Raw genomic sequence first — 25483 nt, 5'->3', positions numbered from 1 at the left:
CATATAAAATGACCCCATTTATATAAAATAAAGGGAATAAGAAAGTGGTCCCGTTTCATACTTTTGCATGTGGCTGTCCAATTTTCCCAACACCATTTGCTGAAGAGACTGTCTTCTTCCCATTGTATAGTCATTCCTCCTTTGTCAAAGATAATTAAACTCAAAATGAAGGAAAGACCTATATGTGAGACCTGAAACCACAAAAATCCTTGGGAGCACAGGCAGTAATTTCTCTGACATTGGCCATAGCAACCTTTTCCTAGATATGTCTCCGGAGGCAAGGGGAAAAAAAGCAACAATAGGGACGCCTGGGTGGCTCAGTCAGTTAAGCATCTGCCTTCAGCTCAGGTCATGAACCCAGGGCCCTGAGATCAAGTCCCACGTCGGACTCCTTGCTCAGTGAGGAGCCTGCTTTTCCCTCTGCCTGCCGCTCCCTCTGCTTGTGCTGTCTCTCTCTCTCTAACAAATAAATACATGAAATCTTTTTTAAAAATAACAAAAATAAACTATTGGAACGATATCAAAATAAAAAGTTTCTGCGCAACGAAGGAAACAATCAACAAAACTAAAAGGCAATCTACTGAATGGGAGAAGATTTTTGCAAATGACATATCCAATAAAGGGTTAGTATCCAAGATATATAAAGAACTTGTATAAATCAACAACCAAAAAACAAACACTCCAATTAAAAAAATGGGCAGAAGACATGAACAGACATTTCTCCAAAGAAGACATCCAGATGACTAACAGACACATGAAAAGGCGCTCAAACATCACTAATCATCAGGGAAATGCAAATCAAAACTAAAATGAGCTGTCACTCGGGCACCTGGGTGGCTCAATCATTAAGCATCTGTCTTCGGCTCAGGTCATGATCCCAGGGTCCTGGGATCGAGCCCCGCATCGGGCTCCCTACTCGGCGGGAAGCCTGCTTCTCCCTCTCCCACTCCCCCTGCTTGTGTTCCCTCTTTCGCTGTCTCTCTCTCTCTCTGTCAATTAAATAAATAAAATCTTAATAAATAAATAAATAAATAAATAAATAAAACGAGCTGTCACTTCACACCTGTCAGAAAGGCTAATATCAAAAACACAAGAAGCAACAGGTGTTGGCAAGGACGTGGAGAAAAAAGGAACCCTCATGCACTGTTGGTGGGAAAGCAAACTGGTACGGCCATTCTGGAAAACAGTATAGAGGCCACTCAAAAAGTTAAAAACAGAGCTACCCTACGATCCAGTCATTGCACCACTGGGTATTTACCCAAAAAATACAAAAACACTAAATCACAGGGACCTATGCACCCCTATGTTTATTGCAGCATTATTTACAATAGCCAAACTATGGAAGCCGTCCAAGTGTCCACTGATAGATGAATGGATAAAGAAGAAGTGGTATATCATTCAGCCATAAAAAGAATGAAATCCTCCCATTTGCAACAACATGGATGGAGCTAGAGAGTATAACACTAAGCAAAACATGTCAGTCAGAGAAAGACAAATACCATATGATTTCACTCATATACGGATTTCAAGAAACAAAACAAATGAGCAAAGGGAAAAAAGAAAGAGACAAACCAAGAAATAAGACTGTTGACTATAAAGAACAAACTGATGGTTACCAGAGGGGAGGTGGGGAGGGAATGGGTGAAACAGGGGATGGGGACTAAGGAACGTACATATGATGATGATGAAAATAATAATAATAATAAAATAAAATGAACAAAGGGAGAGGAATCTATGAGTGTGTATGTTTTTATGAATGTTTGTAAATGCATTTAAAAAATCACCAGACTAGTTTTAATTGTCTCTGAGGTGAAGGGTAGGATCAACAGGATTAAAGCTGATTTTACTTTTGATTGTTTAGGTTTTATATTTCTTGAATCCATCTGATTTTGTTGATGTCCTGCTTAAAGGATTTTTAAGAAAAACATGCATTGTTCTTAAGTGGTGCTCATACAATAGATCTAGAGAATTAACTGTATGCTTTATTAATTTATTCATCAAGAGTGTAAGTTCCTATTGTACATCAAGCAACGTATTGGGCATCTGGTATGAAGCAGTGAATGAAACAGGCAGGATTCCTGTCCTTGCAAAGCTTACACTGTAGTGGATTTAGGCTTCAGTCTTCTCTGTGTCGGCTCCCCCATGCGTAAAAGATTCCCTACCTCCCCCAGAAAAGTATCTCCGATCAACTTCCTGCACTTTTCATTACCTCATGCAGAAATACAAAAACTAAAGTATGGAGAGTACATCCACAGGCCGGCTCGAAACCACCATCTCCGCTTCATAACCCACTGCAGGTTTCCAAATGCAGCAGGGGTAAAATACCGTGTCAGTAAAATAGGTCTCTTGGGTTGCCCTTGAAACCCCCAAACACTTTCTGTGACTGTTTCTATGGGGAAAAATGTCCCTCCGGTTCTGAACAACTGACTTGGCAAAGGCACCACTAGAGCATACTCTGTGAGCTGTTGACTGCCTGAACTCAGGCAACTGCTAACTCAGACAGCTTTTAGGCCCCCACACAGAAGTTCTGCGCACACACTTTATGGTTGGATTCTTCCTATGACCCTCGCTTAAGGCACAATAATCAGGAGAGAACGCCAGCCTATAGGAGTAGTCTTGGAGGGCCCCCCACCAGTTGGAATCTCAACACCAGACTAGGCTTTAACTACAAGTCTGCCCACACTAGCAGCAGTAAATTGAATTCAGGCTTCTGAGCAGTCTCTGAGGCAAAGTGTTTATATTTCACTGCAAACCCTATTTTCTCTTTTCTTTTTTTACACATGCAAATGAAAATTCCTCAATTTTCAGCTGCCAGGACAGCTGAATACTGTCATCAGAAAAACTAAATGCTTGTGTCAAAAGAAGGAACTGCTTTTTAGAAATTCCTGTGCATCTCGAGGCAAAGAAAAAAATGCTGTTGACAATTTATCTTTGCTACAGGATGAATATACTTATTTAACACATGGTTTCTCATGGCTGAGAACGACTCTAGCCCAAGGGAGCCAGAAAATTCTCAGGGTTCAGAGAGAGGCATCATGACTGCTCCAAAGTTACTCCCACCTCCATCAACCCAGGTGACCTTGGATAAACCACTTGACCTTCCCATGCGCTTTCACATTCCATTTCTTTCCTCATGCTGCTCAATTTGCTAGAATGGCTTCATTGATCTCTCCTCCAAGTCTCAAATTCTTAAAAAATGCTGTCCTCTGAAGCCTTTCCTGATTTTCTTAGGCCAAATCAGCTTTTTTCCTCCTCAGATTCCCTTTCTTGATTATCCATAACTTCATTATATCATTTATCACGTGGTATTACTGTTGCACATTTATCCTATTTATTTCATTTATCACGTTATTTTGTGGCCATCTTGGGTATCAGGCCATAAGTTATTACTCCTCCTCCTACTAATCATATTAATAACATTGTTAAGAGAATTGTGAGTACTTACTATGTGTCAGGCCCTAAAAAAATACATTATCTCTAGCTGCCACAAAAGCCCTATGAGATGGATGCTACTACCTTTTTTTTTTTTACAGTTGAGTAAAATAAAACCAAGAGAGATTATACAAATGGTTAACAGTGGCACTGAGAGTCAAAATAGAGTCTATTTTACCTTAAAGCCCACGCTTTTAACCACTACTGCAAAACACTACCTATAAATAATAATAGATAATATTTGCTAAGTGCTTACTAGGTGTTGGGATCTGTACTATGTGCTCTACACACATTAGCTAATTTGATCCTCACAAAAACCCTGTGACGAAAATACTGTGATTGGGATCTCAATTTTTTAAAAGATGAAATTGAAGCTCAGTGTGGTTAAACGACTTGCCCAGGGTCAAAGAACAGTGGAGGCTAGATTTGAATAAAGGCCAGCCTCCCCCAGAGCCTGAGGCCTTATCCACTATTCTACTTCAGGACCAGAGAGTAGATTTTTCTTTATTCTTTGTAAACACTGCACAGGTTTTCAAGAACAACCCCCTGGAAACAAAACACTGGAGAGGTGCCCGTTCGGAGTCTTGCAAATGAACAAAATCTATCAAGCCCCTAAGCACTCACCTTAGCACATGTGTGGATCCATTAATGGTTGTGGTTGAACAGGGGACAGTCTGGCCCAGAATGGAGGGTCTTCGGTAGCGCTCATCATCACAGCAGAGGATGATGAGGAAGGCACGTCTAAAAGACTTATTCAAGAAGGCGTAGAGAAAGGGGTTCAACCCAGAGTTGATGTAACCAAGCCAGAGGAAAGCGGTCCACACCTGTCCAGGAACAGTGTAGTCTATGAATGGATCCACGATATTGGTGACAAAGAATGGAGCCCAGCAGAGGCAGAAGCAACCCATGATGATGCACAGGGTCTTAGCTGCTTTGGTCTCTGTCCTCATGCGATGAGTGCTGTGCTGGTCGGCTGGCTGGGGCCTGCCTTCGGAGGAGGCTCCTGCCCGTTGTAACATCTGGATCTGGTGGGCATGCTCCTTCGCTGTGACGTAGATGCGATAATAGGCCAGCACCATGAGGAGAAACGGGATGTAGAAGGCCACCACAGAGCAGGTGATGGCGTAGGGCTTGTTGACCATGAAGATACAGTACGTAGAGTTAGAGTTCTGGTTGAACTTCCTTTTTTCTATCTGAGAGTTGGAGGGAGAGAATAAATGAGGAAAGAAGGGAGAACGGGAAGGAAAAAGTAAAGAGAAAGAAGCAGGAGGGGAAGGAGGAAAATTGTGAGAAAAGAAAAAGGATGAAAAAGCAAAGGAGGGATTGGAAAGCAGAGAGAAAAGGAGGGGAACAAGGAAGGGCAGGAAGGGAGGGGAAAACACAAGAGGAAAAAGAGGAGGAAAGAGAGAAGAAGGGTTATCAGCCAAGTTCTCTTTTCCTAATAAGCCCATAGCGCATAAAACCACGAAAGTAGAAAGGAATACGATGGCATCCCGGGGGGCAGAGGGACTGTCTCTGCACAAGGGGTTGCAGGCCCCAGGGGAGAGGGGAGATAACATAGGGACAAAATCATCCTTCAATCTCCGTACCCAACCGAGAGCGGAGTTAGCGTCTCCTCCCTTCCCCCTCTGCCTGCACACAATATATCTGGTAGTAAAAGTCTTTGAACTGTGGCCCGTCTCCTTCAAGACTGTTCTTATATCTCAGCATTTCCTATATAAAATTTAGAATTAGCTTATCAATTTCCCTACAGATCTTTGGGGATTTTGATTGGAGATAGAGTAGAATGATTGAGGAAAACGGACTTCTTTCCCATGGTAAGCCTTCCATTTCACAAACATGGTAATTCTTTCCTTTACTTAAATCCTTTAAAATGTATTTCAGTAATATTTTACAATTTTTTTCTGTAAATGTTTTGCACATCTTTTGTCAGATTTATTCCTAAGTATTTGACTCGCTATCCTATTGCAAATGGTACAGCCTTAAAGTCCTTAATCCTAATTGTTTGTTGTTGGTATGTAGAATTCGGTGAAAATTTTTTGTATGGCAACGTATCCAGCAACGCTGTTAAATTTGTTATTAATATTTCGTCTCTAGATTCTTATTAATTTTCTTCATAAGTACCCATCTGATCTCCAAATAATAAAAATTTCACTTCATCCTTTCCAATCTTAATTCCATTTTTCTTGCATTATTGAACTTGATAAGACCTCAAGTGTAATCCTAAATAGAAGGGGTAATAGTGGACACCATTTTACATTCTCAGTTTTAGGAGGGGAGTTTCAATATTTTACTATTAAGTATGATACTTGCTGGACGTTTTTTATGGATGCTCTCTTCTATTTTTAGTTTGATGAGAATTTTTTGAAATCATGGATACTGAATTTTGTTAATGAATTTTTGGCAGTAAAGAGATGATCATGTGGGTTTTCCCTCTCTCTTTTATTAATACGGTGAATTACAGTGATTGTGTTGCATTCCTGGAATAAGCCTCCCTAGTATTAGATACTGTGATACACTGAATCTCTTTTAAAGATTGAAAGACTTTTCTCCCTGCCATAAACTCTGTCTGCTGACAGCTCTGAGTTATCAGCCCTGCCTAGGAATAGCGTCCGCCCACATCCAGTGTGAACATACACATGAACAAATGTATGAATAACATATGATACACACGTATGGTATTTTATTTGTGCATTTTTTAGTGTCTTGTCTCATAGCATATTATAAGATTATAGTATATCTTCCTATTGAATTGACCTTCTTCTCATACTGAAATATTCCTCTTTATCTCAAGCAGTATGACTTGCCTTAAATGTATTTTATCACTGATACCTAGTACAGCTACACCAGCTTTCTTCTGATTAGTGTTTGCGTATTATATATTATTATGTGTATGATAACATATATATTATTTTATATCAACCTTACTGTCACCTTACATTTCATGGGCCTCTCTCACAAGCAGCATATATTGTGTATTGACTAGGTGATGAAAATATTGTGACCAGAACCTGCAGGAACCTAACGCTGTATTTCTCCTAGGAGCAAAGATTTAGTATTTGCTAATTCGGTGCTTGTGGCAACTTTATAGAACCTACTTACCACGAATGGTGAGAACCAACTGCATCTGTATTGTGAACACATGGGTTGTGCTAGCTTCTCTCTAGGCCAATTCAATGTGCAGGTGAGTGGAAAGATGCGATGCTATCACAGCATCATGGAGCAAATAGTAGGCATGTTCACAGCAAGCAGATGCCCCATTCCCCAGGTGCATGAAGTAAATAGGGGATGCCTCTATCTCCCTCCCCAAATGGACAGCAATTCCATTCTCTAATTTATTTCGCTTAGAAACTCTATATCCAAAGGTAAGACTGCTGCACTCTTTTGAAAAGTTCCCATGCATGAAACCTTATGCTTCCAAATGTCTTCTCCATTAGGGAGTACATTTAGCACAGAGATTAAGAGCGTAGACTCCGGAGTGCAGCAAGCCTGGGCTTAGCCAGAGTCACCACCACTCCCTGCCAATCTGACGCTAGCTAATAACTTAAGCTCTCTGATGCTCCGTTTCCTGACGGCAATGACGGGATCAACCTCATGGCATTGTTGTGAGGCCTGAGGGAGGTTTCACAGAAATGATGATTAAGTGAACCTGGACTCGGCAAACAGTAAGCGTTCAACATTGGTTGGTCATAATTATTACTCTGCTGGTCGTCGGGAACTTGAATTTCATTTCCCTTGAGAATGGTGAAATTGGAAGTTTGAAAGAAGAAGGATAGAATTCAAGAAAATATCCATACAGTCTCCCTGGTATGAATCCCCTTTTCCTTCTCCACTCCTTTGTCCCCAGCATTTCTTTCAGAAGCCCAAGGAACTCTTGTTCTGACATACCACATGCAAATCCTGGCCCAGCCTTGGCTTGGATATCCTTTCCTGGACAAAGAACAAGGCAAGATTAGGGGCTGGGAATGTGGTGGAGAGAAGAACAGGCAGCTCCTACTCTAACTGGTCTCGTTGGGCTGGAGCCTGCTCTCAATCTCTCATCTCCAGTCCCCTTCCTACCTCAGCACAGTCCCCACTGCAAAGTGACTGCCTGACAACCACCTTAGGGAATAGATATCACTGCCAGTGAACCCCCACCGTAACTTTTGATCTTCATTGCAACTTTGGTACTATCAACATAGTGTGTCACAGCCGGAAGGCTCTTGAAGATCACCTGAACAGGGGCTGGCAAACACCTGGCTCGCATGCTGCTCTCCGACACCCCTGCAAGACACACTCCTCCACTGAAGACCAATGCACCTTCTCATTGCAGTCCTTCAGGGTCAGGGACAGAGCTGGGCTCACGGTCCAGTTCTCTCAACTCCTGGCCCAGAGTTCTCTTCATTTTCTGGAAGCCTCCACCCATGTGACATGTTTTCTGCTGGTCACTGGAAGCCATGAGATAAGATGAAGGCCTCTTGGGGCACCTCACATACCTCAGGCTCTGTAGTCTGAACGCTAAGCTTTTGAGTACCCGTTCTGCTATTTACTGGGCATGTTATTTCACCTTTTGGAGCCTTACTTCTCCCATCTGGATGAGATGAGAGAAGGATGTTTTCAGGATTCTATGTAAAGTCTGAGCATCCTTTCTGGCATACAACAAACATTCCAAAATGTTAGCTTGCATTTTTTTGTTGTTGTTACTGCTGTCACTCCAACCACTATCAGAATCTTTCTTAAAATAGCCACCCAACCTGATATTATTTGTTTATTTAGAATCCCAAGCAAATAAACTCCACCAGAGAGTAAACCAGCAGGGTCTGCACAGGTACTCACCAAATCAATTATGCCAATATTATTCCAGCCTTGCATTATAGGGAGAAAAGAGATAAACATAGGGATGACCCAGCAGCCTCCCAGCATTAATGCGATGCGCAGAGGGGTCATCTTGTTCCTATAGACCAGAGGCTGACAGCAGATGGCATAATACCTGGAGAGAGAATAGAATGTATGGGTGCCATGGGAAAGGAGGAATGAGAGGGAGAAGGAGGGAAGAATGATTGAGGAGAAAGAAGAGTGGAGAAGGAGCAGAGAGGAGAAGGGGTGTAAGAAGAGGAAATATTGGGAAAGAGGAAATCAGAGGGGGGAGTAAAGAAGAAAAATAAAGAAGGAATAAAAGAGAAAATAATGGGGGGAAAGCAGAGAGAGTGGGTAATGGAGGAAGGGAAGATGACACCAGGAAAGGACAGAGGAAAGAGACAAGGAATTACATAAGGAGATGTGATATTGGCCCATGAGTTCTGCGGACATAAATGTCTGCCTTAGATCACATCTGAGAGTCACTGCTGGAGTTGGCCCCATATCCCTCTTCCTCTCCCTGTCGCTGAGAATCTTGATACACACCTGAGGGTCTGCTCTGTCTCAGGTTTGGTTCCAGCACTTACCTTCCTGCCTGGGCACTTCGGAATCTTCTGTCCAGCCCTCTGGACCACAGCGTCCAGGCATCCGTGGCCCCCTTTGACAACAAGGTGAAGTCTCCCAGGTTTGGCCCTACATCTGAGCTCTAAGGACTGGATCTCAGATTTGCCCCCATCCTCTTGGTCATCTGGTTATCCTGAGGTGGAGTTCTAAGTCAGTGTTCCAGAGACTCCACTCTTCTCCCCTGCATCAGACTCACCTGAGGAGGCCTATGTAAAATGCAGATTCCAAGGATCTCCTGAATCAGAGTCTGTTGGGGAAGGAGTTTGCATTTGCACAAGTGGAAAGTCATTGCGGCTGCTTGCTAAGTATGTCCAGCTCCCCCTTCTGGGCACATGGGCTTCCTGGCCTCATTGTGGTTGGATGGAGCCAAGTGATTGGTCTGGCCAAGGAGTTGTAAACAGGGTTGACATGCATTACTTTTGGACTAGGCCATTTAATTGTTTCTTTGATGCCAAGAATGTAAAATTTCAAATATTCCCTGCTCCATCATGTCCTACCGACTGGTAGAGACCACCCGCCCTCATTTATCAGGCTCTGCTCTCCCTCCTGGGACTCACTGCTTACCAGTTTTTGAGTCCATGTTCTGCCAATGTACTAGCTTTCTTCCTTCCTCCATATAGAGATGCAATCTGCTCCACTCAGTGATCTGGTCTCTAACTCCCAGACTGCTTCTTGCATGTTTTTCCAGTCTTGGAGAGCACCACTCCCATGCCCAGCACTTCAGGGAATTTGACAACAGGCAAAATACTCCAGTAGACCTATCGGATATTTGTCTTTGGAAGTGTCAAAGAATAAGTGCAAACAGAAAGCCCGGGTGATAAGTCTATTCTTTAAGATTTTATGCCATTTAATGATGAGACACCCCCATATATCCCTCATTTTATGCAATCTGCTTTAATTTTTCCCACCTCTTCTTTTCTTTTCTTAATTCAAAGCATAACTAACATAACAATGGCTATATTCTTTGAAGAGGTGGTGGTAGGATGAGTTGGGAAAGAGGGTGGAATAAGGAGAGCCCCCTCAGTGTTGGAACATGAGAAGTGGGTGCCTCAGGAGCTGAGAGGGGAGAATTATACATTTCCCTCCAAGGCATCAGGAAGCAGCTGACCATAACGTGCCAGGAGGCTTTCTGTGGCCAGCAACACAAGTGGGTGTCCTGATCTGGATCAGAGTACAAGGAACAAGAGACCAAAGAATGGGAGAAAGGCTCACTTGGGGGAACTCATTTTCTCTATCTATAAAACTGACATGGTAGCAAAACATAACTAAAGATAGTGCAGTAAAGGAATCATGATTAGCTGGAATTCCCTCCATGATCTTGACTTATAAGAAAGGCAAATCATATCAGAATGACAAATTTTTCTGAGTGGCTGTATTAATAATCATCAGGGATTTATTATGTACATAGAATTAATCATGAATTTGGAGTATATGAAAATAATTTTTTTTCCCCAAATTGTGCTTCCTTCCTCATTTCCTGCTAGAGGGTCTAAATTAGACATTTCGTTTTATCCATTTAGCATCCTTCCTCCTTTCTTTTGGTAATAGCATCCCAAAGCCTTTGGGAATTATCTCTTCTCTGTTGCTTTCGTGTTGTTGGGAGAGGAAATAATGGCGCTCCCAACTTTTCCGGCCACATAGTGACCCAATCAGACTTTCTCCTGGGACTCTGAATGCCATGTGGAGTGATGCAAAGATGGGGAAGTCAGTGGAGGTCCCTTGATACAACAGCCTCCTAGTGGGGCTGGGGGTAGGTCCTGCCTGCTCCTTGGATCGTTGGGCAACCATGCTCTTGCCTTTTTAGGTCTTCTTGCTTTAGCTGTTCCTTTAATTAAGTCACCACATATCTTTCCAATAAATTCCTTTTTTGTTTAAGCTGGTGTCACAGATTGAGTTGTGTCGCCTCTCCCTTTCCTAACAGATATGTTGAAGTTCTAACCCTCAGGCCCTTGGAGTATGACCTTACTTGGATACAGAGTCTTCACAGAGGTGATAAAACAAAAATAAGGCCATTAGTGTGGGCCTTGATCCAATATGGCTGATGTCCTTAGGAAAAGGGAAATTTGGACACAGATTCAGATATGCTCAGAGATGGAGGACTGGAATGATGACTCTGCAGGCCAAGGAACACCAAAGACTGCCAGCAAACCACCAAAAGCTAAGAAGAACGAAAGAAAAATCCTTCCCCTACAGGTTTCAGAGGAAGCATGGCTCTGCTGACACCGTGACTTCAGACTTCTAGCTTCCAGAACTGTGAGACAATACATATCCTGCTCCAAGCACCCAGTTTGTGCTACTCGTTATGACAGCTCCAGCAAACTAACAAAGTTGGCTAAAGTCAGTCTCTTGCCAGCAAAATTTCCTACCTCAGTAAAAATGGTTTTGAATGTCAGACATGTCCTTCATAGATACTTTGTTCTAAGCGAGAATATCTTTGTTTGATTCAATATACTTTCAAATCATAGCTCAAAGTTATAACATCCCTTCATCTACCATCCCAAAGAAGGCGATTGAGGGCTAAGTGAAGAACGGATGTTTCCCTATCTTTGCTGTATAATTTATGATTTTTGAGGTTGGAACAGATGTTAAGTGAAGACAAGATTTCAGGAATTTTGGTTGGATCTCCAATGTTACAGAAATCCAAAGGTTCAAAAGACAAGGCAAAGCTAAGTAACTTGTGGGACAAAAGGTAAGTTTGAGGAAGCAGGATATCTTAGCTGCAAAGGGTCTTTAAACTTTCATATGTGGACACAGATATTTAGAGGGTCATGTTGGGAAGACAACAGAATTTACAGAAGGAGACTTTAGAATATATAGTTATATTGGTGCTCAGAACATTTTTGTGAAAGTCCTTCTAAGTCTTGCTTGGCCAGGGTGATTACCTGAATGAATTGCATGATGAATATCCTGTGCACAATAAAATCTCCTCATGTTCAAAGTGGGTGGAAGGATGGGCAAAATAGGTGAAGAAGATTAAGGGATATAAACTTCCAATTATAAAAAAAATAAGTCATGGGACTATAAAGTACAGTATAAGAGGATACGGTCAATAATATTGGAATAACTATATATTGGAATATATGGTTGGAATAACCAGAATTATTGTGGTGATCATTTCATAATGTATGTAAGTGTCAAATCACTATGTTATACATCTGAAAGTAATATAATATTGTATGTCAACTATGCTTCAATAAAAAATAGTTAATTAGATTTTTTTTTTAAATGCTCTCTCCATGGTCTGCTGGTCCAATGTTCTCACTTTATTTGCATTACCCTTGGTTACTAGGAGCTCCTGCCACAGAGAAGTAAATAGTAGTGGCAGATTTCCTTTTGAAGTTCAACTTCAAGGGGAATACTGTGGATGTGATACACATTTTACCGATCTTTTCCCCATTTGATCTATGCAGTCAGTATGCTGGACAATGGTTGCCTGAAAGAAAGTGGCTTGGATAGCTCATTCCATAGGGGCTCAGGTGGGATGCATCCGTGGTCTCCTGCACAGATAGTTGTCGAAAGTTACTCTTGCATGATGTGGGGTGGTTGGGTAAGCCTGAGAAAAGTCCTTTATCTCCTACTTGAAAAATCAGCAATCAGTACAAGGAAAAGAAGAATTTTATTTTTACTTAAATTGGATTGGCTAAGTTGCAAGGGATATGTAAGGATGAATAAGAAAAATACCAAATTTTGTCTAGATATCTGTTTGACCTGAATCTTCCCCTCAACATCATATTCAGCCTGAGGCTGTCTTATGATAGACATAATTTGATTTTTAAGTGGGGATGGAGTAGAAAATATGAGGCTTTTATTTGGAGCTCAGATCATAGCAGCCACTTGACTGCTGGGTTCACGATTCTTACCCAGGCTTTGGCACTCTTGAGGCAGGTGCCCTGAATAAGCCACAGTATATGCTTCTATCCTTCCTGATAGCTTTTGAATCTTTGCCTTCTAGCCATGAATCGAGAAGAATAAACATCCTTTTGAAGTCTGCATTCAAGAATCTAAATTAAGTAGGTGAAGATAAACATCACTGAATAAAATGATTAAGAAAAATTGAGTCCAAGTGTTAATTGACTAATGGAGTTTCCTTTAAAATTCTAACATTTGTCTACGGATCAGGGACCAGACAGAAATCTAATAACTTGACTGTTATCTGTCATGGTTGCTTTTTAATTCCTATACTTGAATTATATTACCCCTGCAAATAACAAAAATATTTATCCTTTCATGAACTGCCCCCAAAACACACAGAACAACACCACTAGGCAGAAGTAGCTGACTTAATAGTTACTATACATTTACTTACCAAGGGCTCTCCCTGTATTATCTCATTTAGTCCTCACAACTACTCTTGAGACAGGAACTATAAAAGCACCCATTATGTAGATGAGGAAACAAACACACAGAAATCTCAGAATGTGCCCAAGGTAAGAGCTGAGCTGGGATCTAGTCCAGGCAGTTGGACTCAAGGACCAGAACGTGAATTTCATCACTATCACTTCACTCTGCCTCCTTCCCTAAGTCCCCAAGGAATTATTCTAATTCTTTAAAAGCCACTTCAGAAACAATCAAAACGCTGAATCTGAGAACTCGTAGGGTCCTCAGAATCCTGAAATCCCCCAATCCTCTAAAAAATGAAGTGTATCCAGGCCTGTGTGAATGTACGAGGGACCGGGAAGTCACCACAGCCCACTGCCCTACTGTCTAAACTTAAGACTACCCTAAAGTTAAGAAAGCTCTTTCCACAATTGAGTCTCTGCCACGTCCAGCTTTACTCTCTGGCTCAATTAAACATTTCTTTCTTGAATTCTTTTTCTGCATAGTTGTCCTACAGACATCTAAGGAGAGCTTTTACATTTTTCTGAAGTCCTACTTTCTGTAGGAAATATATACCCAGTTGGATTCAACCCACTTTGATTTTGCTCACCAAGGGGTACTTGGCAATGTCTGGAGACATTAGTTGTTGTCACACCTGGGAAGGATGGTGCTATTGGCAACCAGTGGGTAGAGGTCAGAGATGCTACAAGTCTCACGGTGGACAAGACAGCCCTGCACTCCCCAACAAAGAACCATCCAATTTGCAACGTCCACAGCGGTAAGGTTGAGAGAGCTTGCTTTAGAGGAGGTGAGTGCACCAATAGCGGGGGCTCCGCGTCCTCGGCATATGCTACAGTGTGCCATTACCTCCTAAGTGTAGATGTCACAAGTGTGGATGACAGCACAAGACTCCAGTGCATTCTCTACAGACCAGAGAAGACCAGGACATTGCTTTCCACCCTGCTCACCGTAACTTAATACAGCCTGAGGGATACCCAGCAGTACAAGACACCTGCACTCCCTCAAAGAGCTAAGATCTATGACAGGAGGTGAGAAGAGTCCACCTTACCTGATTCATAAGTTCCAGAAATGTTTCCCCCGTTTACCGTTATATCCCCAATGCCTCATACAGTGCTAGATAGAGTGGATGCTCACAGAACGGGCTGAATAAGTAACAAAGCCCTAGTCATTACCATTTAAAATAAATTCCATTACAATGTGAGACCAAGTTTTTGGGATGTAAGTGTCCTGTTTAGTAGAGGGACGGAAAGGTTTTCTCCAACAAGTGTCTTTTAAGGTGGACACCAGAGCCTGGGTGAGGATGGTAGAGGAGAAAGTGTAATCCATGTACTAGAAACAGTATGGACAAAAGCCAGGAGACAGAAATTATAATATATAATTTATTATATATATATAATATATATATAATAAATCCATAAATCTATATCCATGTATGTACATAGCCTTATAAACATAAGAAGGGTACAAGTTAGCTGGACTGCAGAGTGTTGGTAAGGAAGTAGAAAAAAATACGTCTAAAAAGGCCTGCTGAAGAGGCAGTGGTTCTCAAACTGTAGCATGTCACAGAACCACCTGGAGGGTTTGCTGAAACAGGTTGCTGGAAGATCTGGAACGGGGTCCAAGAATTCGCATTTCCCTTATGGTCCGGGGTGACGCTGCTGGTGGTGGTCTGGGGACTCTGAGAACGATGGTCTCAGAGGTTTTTGCATGCTATGCCAGGATGAGTCACCAAAAGTTTTTTGAACTGGAAAATGTCCATTGCAATCAACATTGTTACATGCTCCGCCAAAGAAGCTGAATTACAACAAATTCAAGAGAAAGGATTGTTGGCTCATAAGCTGGGTGGACAGTGTTCCTCAGGGAAGGCAGTTTTGTCTCACCTCAGGAATAGATTTATCTGCAAGATCTGTTCTCTAGACTTCCTTTGGACAAGTCCCATTCCTCTTTAATTAGAAAACTTTTACAAAGTGGTTAAATGAATGTTCAAGTGACAAGTGAGGTTCCAGATGGCCCGGATTAACTAAGATGTGGCATGGCTTTTTGCAAAGAAATGTCTCATGCAAAAACATTTCAAACTATTGCTTATAAAACTCCATTAAAATCCCCTTTGATAGACCAGCCACCAGCTTCCCCAACTGCAGCCATGTGTAAATGTGTGATCAAATTGCTTTTAAATGTCTCTGGGGACACAATTTACTTTGACAACTCTTAGAAGACAGTCATGTATTTTAAGCTCCATGCTAATCTCTTCCCCACTCGTCCTGCAATTAAGGAAAATTCTTCCTCCTCACTTCCTGCCATACAGCCACAGAGAAAGCAGAAGGAGCAAGGAGAATAACTTGGAACCTTAGATTCTCAGAATTAGAGATTTTAGCAGTCAACTTTATGTCTTGATCTGGGTATCAAGTCTCCCTGCCTTAACCATTTATTAGCTCTGTGGTCTCAGGATCAGTTATGTGATGTCTCAATGATCCAGTTTCCTCATGTGTAATATGGGAAACATTGTGTCCACCTCCCTGACTGATGGTGAGAACTGATGAAATGTTTTAAATGTTTTCCTGGCCCATAAAGATTAATAAATAATAGTTATGATTTTTACCTCTATTCCTTCTGACCTTTCATGTATATACCTAATATCTAAGCATGTAAGTATACATAAGTGCACATATATATGTAAACGATCAGAGGGTATATATATGGATATATGAATTCAAATAGATTCAAATTCATTTTGGAATCAGGGGCTTTGAATTATTTAATAAAATGGAAGTCACCTGGTTCACTATCTCTCCTAGTAGTCAATTATAAGAAACAAAATGGTGAATGAGTTGGTCCCCAAAGGTGAATGGAAACATTGAGGCCATTGCAAGCAATGAAATTGATTATGTGTAGTATTCTCTTATGGACTTAATCCAGGCCCAGTCCTCCTACCTGAAATGATCAAAGACAATATCCTAGATGGTCACTGAGACCAAATGTCTAATCAAGATCAACTAAAGAAAGAAACGTTAAACCACAAGTGAGAAGAGATGAAGTAGCACCTGCCTGCTGAGACCCAAGTACTGCAATGGAATCAGGAAAACAAACCTTTCACCACAGATTCCACCCCCCCCGCCACCACAATTCCTAATTCATAAAAGCACAAGCTAATGGTCTTCAGGACTTCGGACTTAGGGGATAAAGAGCTCCACTGAATCAGTAAATTTATTAGTTACAAGGGGCATTCTTGCCTTTGGCAGGAAAATCAGTTCTAGTTTCAACTCTTTCATGGATATTCCTTCCAACATTTGACAAATCATTTGGTGTCTTTGGGTCTGTTTTCTTATGTGTAAAACACCTCAGTTTTTGTAAGAGGTTGTAATTGTGTTGGATTAAAGATGGCCATGAGTTCTTTGACACTTCCCATCGACAGGTGGAGAGTCTGCCCCTTCCCGTGGATCTGGGCTGCCTTTTGACTGCTGTGACCAAGAGTCCATAAGGAAGTATTATATGCCAGTCCCAAGACTAATTTTTAAGAGGACTCTTGGTTGCTCAGAGCCATGAGCTGTCATGTAAGAAATCTAAGATGTATTAATATGAGATCATATATAAAGACCTGGAACCAGGCGGGCAGGGATAAGGGCCCAGCTGAGCCCAGCTTTCCAGATGACCCCACCAAGGTGCCATACATGTGATAAATTGCCTTGGACCCTCCAGGCTAGTCCAGTCTCCAGCTAAACACCATCAAGAGACTTTAGCCAAGCCCAAATTCCTGAGGCACCGAATTGGGAGATCTAATAATGATACCTTGTTGTTCAAGCCATTAAGTTTTGGGGCAGATGTTATATAGATAAACCACAACAAGTAAACAAGTAATATCTAGTCTGGTTTAACTGTGGGGTTCATTGGCTGGATATCAGTCCTCCCTCCAGTAGGGGGAGTTAGCCAAACATTTTGTGGCAGAGCTCTGGATAAAGAGATTTGTCTTTCTCCTTGCAGTAACTGGTTTAGTAATATGCCAGTTGCTCTGGTTCCCCTTTGAAGAGATGGAGAAGCAGCAGCAGCTTCAAGAAGAGCTAAAGGGCTTTCCTTATGCTCCCCAAGAGGCTTGGCAAGTAACCAGTCACCTGGAGGATCAGTGAAGAAGGAACCAGGGACACGAAGGGAGACTGAGAATGTAGCCAAGAGCAGAGGGAGAATTTGGGTTCCAGGAAGAAAAAATTGTGGGGGTGGGGAGACAGGGAGAGACGCCTTTCCATCAGAGATCTGAAGGGCATCAGACTGGGCTTCTGCAGGAGCCATAACACCTTGTACAATCTGCAGATTAATGCTTACTGTGCTCCTCTCTGTTAAACATTCTTCTGTACCTTCGAGATCAGAAACCTTGCAAGAAGGGGAATATCAGCTGTCTAGGAAGGGGTCTCCTTGAGTTTCATAGACTAAAGAAAAAGGGATAATCTGCCAAAACTGTCATCTGAAAACATCCTGGCAGGGTTTACTGGACACACACAAAGGTTTGTAAGGTATACTTTAGGACACGTATGGATTGATCAATCTTCCAGCAGACACTGGATGACTGCCCCACCCACCCTTCCAGACTCAGCTCAAGGGTCCTATCACCTTGAAAGTTCTTTGTACTCGCCCAAAAAAACACTAGGAGAGAATTCTTTCTGTTAGAGATCTGGAATCGGTTCCCCATCTCCGGCCTGGTTTTTCACAGTACTTCGTCTATGCCTGTGACACAGCACCTCTCCAGTTGTACCGTAATTGTCTGTTTCTTCTCTCTCCTACAACTACCACTATTCCTACTGGACGTGACACCCACTCACTGAGGGCACACTATGCGGCAGGAGGTGTATTCTACATTGTATCTAATTCCTATTGCAACTCTACAAGGGAGCTCTCATTAGCCACACTTTTCCCCCTCTTCTTTTCTTTTTTTTGGGGGGGGCGCAGAGGGAGAAGAGCGCAGAGCCCGGTGTGAGGCTCGAGATCACGACCCTGAGATCATGACCTGAGCCAAAATCAAGGGCCACCCAGGCACCCCTCATTATCCACATTTTAAATATGAGGCAACTGAGCCCCAGAGAGTTCAATCCACTTGCCCAATATCATAGGGCCAGGATACAGTAAAACTGGGACTTAAACCCATATCTGCCAAAGTCCGTGCTCTGGTAATGCTGATAAATAAACGGGCAAGTTTAGACCAAAGCAACCCTATTTAGGAAGAGGAAGGAGAATATATATGCTGTGCCCTGTAAGTTTTTGAGCTAGGGACACATGGAAAAAATTTAAATATATTTAAATAATTTAAAGATACACCTGAAAAATAAGATAATATACAGAAATAATAACCAAAAACCTACTGCAACAATCAAGAAATGGGAGGGGGGGAATGAGTGAAGAGGAGGAAGATGGATCATAAAGATATTTATGAAAATACATCTATGATTTGGCATCCAGCCGGTCATGATAGATAAGTCAAAGATGACCTCAAAAATTGCATTTAAACGACTAAAAGATGACTAACAGATGCACCTTTGATGTACAAAGTAGAAGGATCTTAGTTTATGATGGAAATTTCCACTTTGGGCACCCTGGAAATTAAGAAGAGAGACAGAAGCTTAAGGCAAGATGCTGAAGAGGCAGGTAGAGACAGGACCCCAGAGCCCAGCATGGGACAAGACTGCAGGAGACAAGGGAGCAGAGCTGCTGCTGAAGCCACTGAATGGGTGAGCTCTCCAAAGGGAATGGGGGAGATGCCCAGTGCTGGCAGGCTGAGGGGCTATACTTGAAGGACATTCAGTCATTCAACGCAAAGGAAAAGGCAGCTACCAGTGTCTGGGAAGGCACCCACAACAACCAGTAGAAATTTGCATTTGAAAAGGAAAACAATAATGGAACGATACTGTGGCTAACATTTATTGAATCCTTATCAGGTACCATGAACTGATTTATGTTATCTGCATGCACTCAGCTATTTATTCTTCATAAACTCCAAAGAGAAGGTACTATTATTCATACAATGTTACAGCTGAGTAGATAAAACCCAGAAAATTTAGGTAACTTCTCAAGATTATACAATTGATAACTGCTCCAGCCGGGATTGAATCCAGGTAGTCTAGCATCCCAGACCTCGTTCTTAACTATTTGCTACATTGCACGTTCTAGAAGGGTAGAAAAATGAACACCAAAGTCTGCCCAGGCAACCACAAGTCACATCTCAGAGCATCAGCTAAATGTGCCAGGAGCAGCTACTGGGGACTGATCAGAAGAGCACAGGACAGGCGAGTTGAAGGCTGACTCTCAAGGAGCTTCTAGTCTAGGGTGAGAAGGACATAAACCAATGATTAAGGTAAATGATAATGGATACTTAATATACTATGGGCCCTCAGAGGAGGAAACAACAAATCTTTGGGACTGAAGCCTGACCAGTTGGTAGAGAAAGTGACACATCTTGTCCGGATATTGAAAGGTGAGTGTTCATCAGGAAAAGAAAAGGAACGCACGATACAGGCAGCAACATGGGGCTATGAGGAAATGTATCATACTTAGAATATGATAACGGATCACTCGTGGGTGGGAGCTGAGGTAGGAAAAACAGACTGAGGACGAGTTGGGAAAAGCACTGAAACACAAGGTAAGAATTTATCAACCAGTAGTTGATAAAGTGTCACTGAGAAACCTCTGGGACTTTGCACATGCTGTTTTCTGGAACCTTCTTTCCCCATGCCTCCTCTTCTTCCCCTTTACCTACTGACATCTGCATATTCCACAGATCCCAGCCTCACCGTTACTTCCTCCCAGAGCTTCCCCTGCTTTGGAGGCCAAGTTCTCCTTGATTTCAATGACCACCATTTTACCATAATTCCTTATTTATTACTTGTATTCCCCACTAGACTAAAAAAAATCTGTGATTCAGAGCTTTTTCTGGTTGTTCACTGCTGCACTTCCACTGCTCTGCTCAGCTCCTAGCAATTAGTAAGTGCTCAATACATATTTGATGAAATGAATATAAAAATAAATGGGGCACCTGGGTGGCTCAGTTGTTAAGCGTCTGCCTTCAGCTCAGGTCGTGATCCCAGGGTCCTGGGATCGAGCCCCGCATCGGGCTTCCTGCTCTGTGGGAAGCCTGCTTCTCCATCTCCCTCTGCCCCTCCCCCTGCTTGTGTTCCCTCTCTTGCTGTGTCTCTCTCTGTCAAATAAATAAATAAAATCTTAAAAAAAAAAAATAAGCGTTCATATCCTCTAGCATGAGATTCACTCAACAAATACTACTATTATGTACAAAGCATGAACCAGGCCTCCAAGAGTATGTGAGAAGGAGAAACATAATATGCTTTCCTTACAGAAGCGTATTTCAATCCCATTGGGAATACAAATATAGCTGTGTGACACAAGTTCACAGTGACAGACACTTTTCAGGTATATGTTACAAAATTGAGTGGTGCCGCAGGGAGATCATTAAGAAGTGCAGACACGTTTATCTCTAGCACAGGATGAAATATGCAACCTTTGAGTCAAAATCATATGTTTAACAAGTAAACTTGTTTTAAAAGAAAATCTGTGACTGAGAAATGGTTGGAAGAGTTTTTGCAGATAAAACACGTCAAGTTCTTGGGTTGCCAAGGGAAAGCGTGGCAATTTGGTATCAACGAGGAAACCTTGCAATGCCGTAGAGAATGGTATACTGAGGGAAGTGAAAGACTTTAAAGGGGATTGAATTTGATGCCAAATATGACAAAGTACAGCATTGATGAGGGAAAGGGGATCAAAATGTTTAAAAGTCTAACAAGTTTGACCTATGGAGCCCGTGGAAGGATCTAGGGATTGTTTGGCCTAAAACAAGAAGAGGTGGGAAAAGCAAACCTTTGTCTTGTTGTGGAGGCTCCATAAAGATATCCGCACGTCCCTCGGCCAGCCTAAAAGAAGCCGATGTCTGTTGTTCTTGTCTGCCCAACATCCTTCTTCCAGAGGGAACTGCCATATGCTTCTAGTAAAGCTGACAGTCATGGTGCCTCACCTCTGCCCAGCAACCCTGATTGGTCATCCCACCGTGGTGACTGGTCAAGATGAGAGTGCCTCAAGCAAAGGCAGCCAAAGTTCTTCCACGAGAAAGAGTATTTAGGTGTCTTATCCTGTGGACTCATGAGTTAAGGATGGTTTTAGACTCATTTCTCTAAGCCCTGCCCGAGACTGAATCCACGAAGAACACAGCCTAGGGACGGAGAGGGCGGATATAAAGAGAACACAGAGAAATGTACAGAGACAGAAAGGGAGAGAGACAGAGAAGGAAGAGACAGAAGAAAGAAGAAAGGCAGAGACAAGGAGAGGGAGACAGAGACAGAGGGAGAGAGCGAGCCTAGATGGCATTGTTCAAACCCTGCCGAAAGCCACGTCTGAAGCCAGACTTTTTAGCTACCTGAACCAATCAATGTATTTTCTGTCGCACGCTGCTGAAAAAGATCTTACTAATATATCATCTGAGAAGCAAGTTGGTCAAAACACTACATCCAGGAAATTCAATGGGATATATACAGGGAAAGCCCTTCTCAAAGGCTTATTTAAAACATAAATCCGTTTGAGTAAACAAAAAAGATATTCACTGAAGTCTGCTTCGTGTATAAAACATGACTGGAACTGGCAGGAAGCTGCCATTTAGGGTGGTCACCTCTAGGGTTTCCTTACAGCTGTGGAGGTGCAGAGGGAGAATGGAGACCTTTTTATGTTCTACTTGTAAACTGACGGCATTTTTTTTTTTTTTTTTTTTACAATGCTCAGGTATTACTGTCATGCTTGTTTAAAGCTGTGATGATTAGAAAAGAGGCTGCTGCGGTGGGTCAGGCGGAAGGTCATGACCTGGGGCGGGACCAAGGAAGATGGATGGGAGGGTCAGGGGGAGGAAGAGTATGTTGACCCTGGGAGAAGGTGAGGGCTCCCACCCAGGGTGAATCCAGGGCATCCTGTGAGAAAGCAGAGGGGACACACTGGCCAGAAAGATGTCTGTGCTCTCCGCCTTGCTCAGCCCTCAGAGGGAACTTCTAGACTAATGTCAGAATGTTCTCAGTGACTTGAGAATGTGCTGGTCTAAGGCTATCATGTCAGCCACAGGCTATCATGGATACTCCTACGTTCAAGAAGTGTCAACATCTAGCAAAGGGAAAACTGAAGTTTAAAACATATTTTAGAAGTTAGTAAGAGTGATGTCTCTCCTGACCCCAATCCAACTGATTATCCAGTCTCGCCAGGACCACTCCCAACTGCCCACCCCCCCCCCCCCATATAACTGTTGTTAATGGTTTGGTGCAATTTTATTCATAATCTCGCTCTCTCTCTCTCTCTCTGTCTCTGCCTGTCTCACACTCACTCAGATACACCTAGATACGAACATCTCTATATTTATTTTACAAAAGTGGAATTATTCTGAACATTAAAATCTGACACTTTTTTCCCCCAAATAACACACCAGTGATATCTTTCTAGGACAACACACATAACTATTTCCCATGGTTTTTAGTGGCTGGATTAAAACCAGTACTCTATGACAAATACTTGGTTGGTTTTCATTCACCACAGAACCTTAGCTTCAAAATAATCAACTGTACTATAATGCTTTTAATGCAGTTTTCTGGTCTCCCATGACCATACTATATGATGCAAGTAGTTTAATTATGCTTTGGAAATGATTTTTAACAAGGCAATAAACTTTCATTAATAGGATTCAATTCTCCAAGCACCAGGAAGCACAGTGGGTGGAGCACTGCAGTTGGGAAAAAGCATTTTATAATATTAATAGAGTCCTACATCTCACTTTGATCCAAAGGTCTGCCATCCGGGTGGGATTAAGAATCACAGTCAGCGTTCTTGTCTGGGAAGCACTACTCTAGATCAGTTGTCCCCACAGACTCATGGTAGCTCCAGAGAGGAAGACAAAACATCTTGCCAGGAATCAAATCTCACTGACACGCTCACTCTGTGCTCTGGCCCAGCCCAGTCCAACCCAGCCCAACTGTCAGGCTGGGAGGGACAGAGAAAAACAGAAGCTAGATGATAAATAAAAGCATACTCTTCCAGGCTAAGATGTTGTGTTATCAAGTTCAGGGTGGACCTTCCATCCCAATGAGCATATCACCCTTAGGGACAGGAGATGCTAGAGACAACTGGCAAATTTCCCAGGCTCCCTGAGGAAAACAAACCAAACGAAACCATCTGGCTCCATCATATTTATTGTATCAGAGGTTTTGATGTCCACTATCAGAGAAGGAAATGGAGCTAATGGTGGCACAAAAAGAGAATTTTTGAGAGAATTCCCTCAAAAAGAGGGTGTACTGAACATTCCATTTGTTGAACAGTGTTTCCCAAACACCTAAATCAGTATTTATGTAATTACTGGCTAATTGTTAATTTCTCCATTAAAAAGGTAAGTTCCATGAGGGCGGGACCCTGTCCTTATTCATACCCTTGCACTTTCTCCCACCAGGGGAGACAGTCCACATATGAGTGGAATATAAGAAACAAAACAAATGAACAAACAAACCAACAAAAAAGGAGGCAAAAAACCCCCAGACTCTTAAACACAGAGAACAAACAGGGAGTTGGCAGAGAGTAAGTGTGTGTGTGGGGGGGGGGAAACGGGTGAAATAGATAAAGAAGAATAAGAGGTACAAACTTCCAGTTACAAAATGAATAAATCACAGAGATGAAAAGTACAGCATAGGGAATATAGTCAATAAAAGTGTAATAACGTTGTAGGGTGACAGATGGTCACTACACTTATCGCGGTGAGCATTCGGTAATATATAGAATTGTTGAAGCACTGTGTGTACACCTGAAAGTAATATAACACAGTATGTTAATTATACTTCAATAAAGAGAGTATAAATGCAAAAAAAAAGTCAAAGAATTGATTTAAGTCACAATTGCACTAAATTTTACAAAGCAGAATTGGTTTGATGGGGTCAGAGACAGCTTCTGGAAGGAGGAAAGGATTGAGCTAAAATCTGAAAGACAAGCAGGAGAGGAGGGGGCAAAGGAGCTTTCCAGGCAGAGAGTGGAGCGAAGGTCCTGGGAGTGCTGAGCACAGAGCACTGGAGAGAGAAAGAAGGCCAAGACAGCTTGCAGCCCAGGGAGTGAGTCTGGTGAAGGGCATCATGTGAGGCTGGGGACACAGGAGACAGATGGTACAAAACCTTACAGGTCAAGGAGTCTGGTCTTGATCCTTAGTACGATGACACCCATTGAAGGGTTTCAGGCAAAGAGCAACAAGATCAAAGTTGCTTCGTTGGCTCTGGCAATGAGATCTTGTAAGGGGCAAGCAGATTGGAGGAGAATAAAGTAGATGTGGGGAGAACAATTAGGAGGTTGCTGAAGTGGCTTATGCAAGAGATGACATTAGTTTGGACCAGGATAATAAAGATGGAGAGAAACAGAGTTGGATCTGTTTAGGAAGGAAAATCAGTAGGACTTATTGTTTAAATGCAGGGGATAAGGAAAGACCACATTAAGAATAACTACCTGATTTCTGGATGATGCATCTGCTGGAGCAGCTATTCACTGAGAAGGTCCAAGTTCAGAAGTATCATGAAGTGCATGGATAGTTGCAGGAACTGAAATGAACATCCACTAGCATTTTGTATGGTGCCTAGCGGGGCCAGTGCCATGCCTTCGATGAACTATCTAACTTAATCCTAACTGCAATCCTATAAAATAGATGCTATTGCCCCCATTTTTAGAGATGAGAAAACAGAAGACTCAGAAAAGCTTAATAACTTACCACCATTCTCAGAGCTAAACATTGGCAGAGCTGGGATTTGAACCCAAATCTCTTCCGTTCTAAAGCAGATGGATCTTAATGACCAGCCCATCCTGCTTCACGACAGCTCCTGCCTACGTGGGGAAAATTTCATGATTTCAAAAACACCTGAGAGTTAATCTGGAACTCTGAAGCCAAATCTCCGTAGGGAACCTGCAGTCCTTTCCTCAGGACTGCTCAGAGTAAATTTTCCAAATCAGGAAGATAATTCTACATGTCTCCCCCATTCTTCACTCGCTACTCGGCTCTTTTTCTTCCCTTTGCTTTTCCCCCACACTGAAGGTTAACTCCAGTTGCCATGATCCCCTCAGCTTTGCCTTCTCCAAGCTCCTATAATATTTTTAGTCTTGGCACTCATTTTGGCAGTGATCATAGGCAGGCTACCCCGCAAGATTTCCATGCATTTTCTACTCCCTGACATTTCATTTCCTCTCCTGCGAACTTCCATACAGTATATAGTGA

At 42.3% G+C, this 25483-nt stretch overlaps 1 protein-coding gene across 5 annotated transcripts in view; it reads right to left on the bottom strand.

The window, feature by feature from the left end:
- Nucleotides 1–25483, bottom strand: part of HTR4 (5-hydroxytryptamine receptor 4) — a 178608-nt gene that overhangs the window by 51979 nt on the left and 101146 nt on the right. For all 5 annotated transcript variants that reach the window (XM_027607103.2, XM_027607106.2, XM_027607104.2 and 2 more), the window contains 3 exons: nucleotides 8248–8401; nucleotides 7321–7362; nucleotides 4057–4625 (listed from right to left, as the gene is read on the bottom strand). In XM_027607103.2, coding sequence (XP_027462904.1) covers nucleotides 4057–4625; nucleotides 7321–7362; nucleotides 8248–8401 — 765 coding nt within the window. The remainder of the gene's footprint in view (nucleotides 1–4056; nucleotides 4626–7320; nucleotides 7363–8247; nucleotides 8402–25483) is intronic.

The sequence above is a fragment of the Zalophus californianus genome, chromosome 5, assembly GCF_009762305.2.
Source record: "Zalophus californianus isolate mZalCal1 chromosome 5, mZalCal1.pri.v2, whole genome shotgun sequence".
NCBI lineage: Eukaryota > Metazoa > Chordata > Mammalia > Carnivora > Otariidae > Zalophus > Zalophus californianus.
Note: the sequence above shows the minus strand (reverse complement) of the source record. Positions and strands in the feature narration are given on the sequence as shown.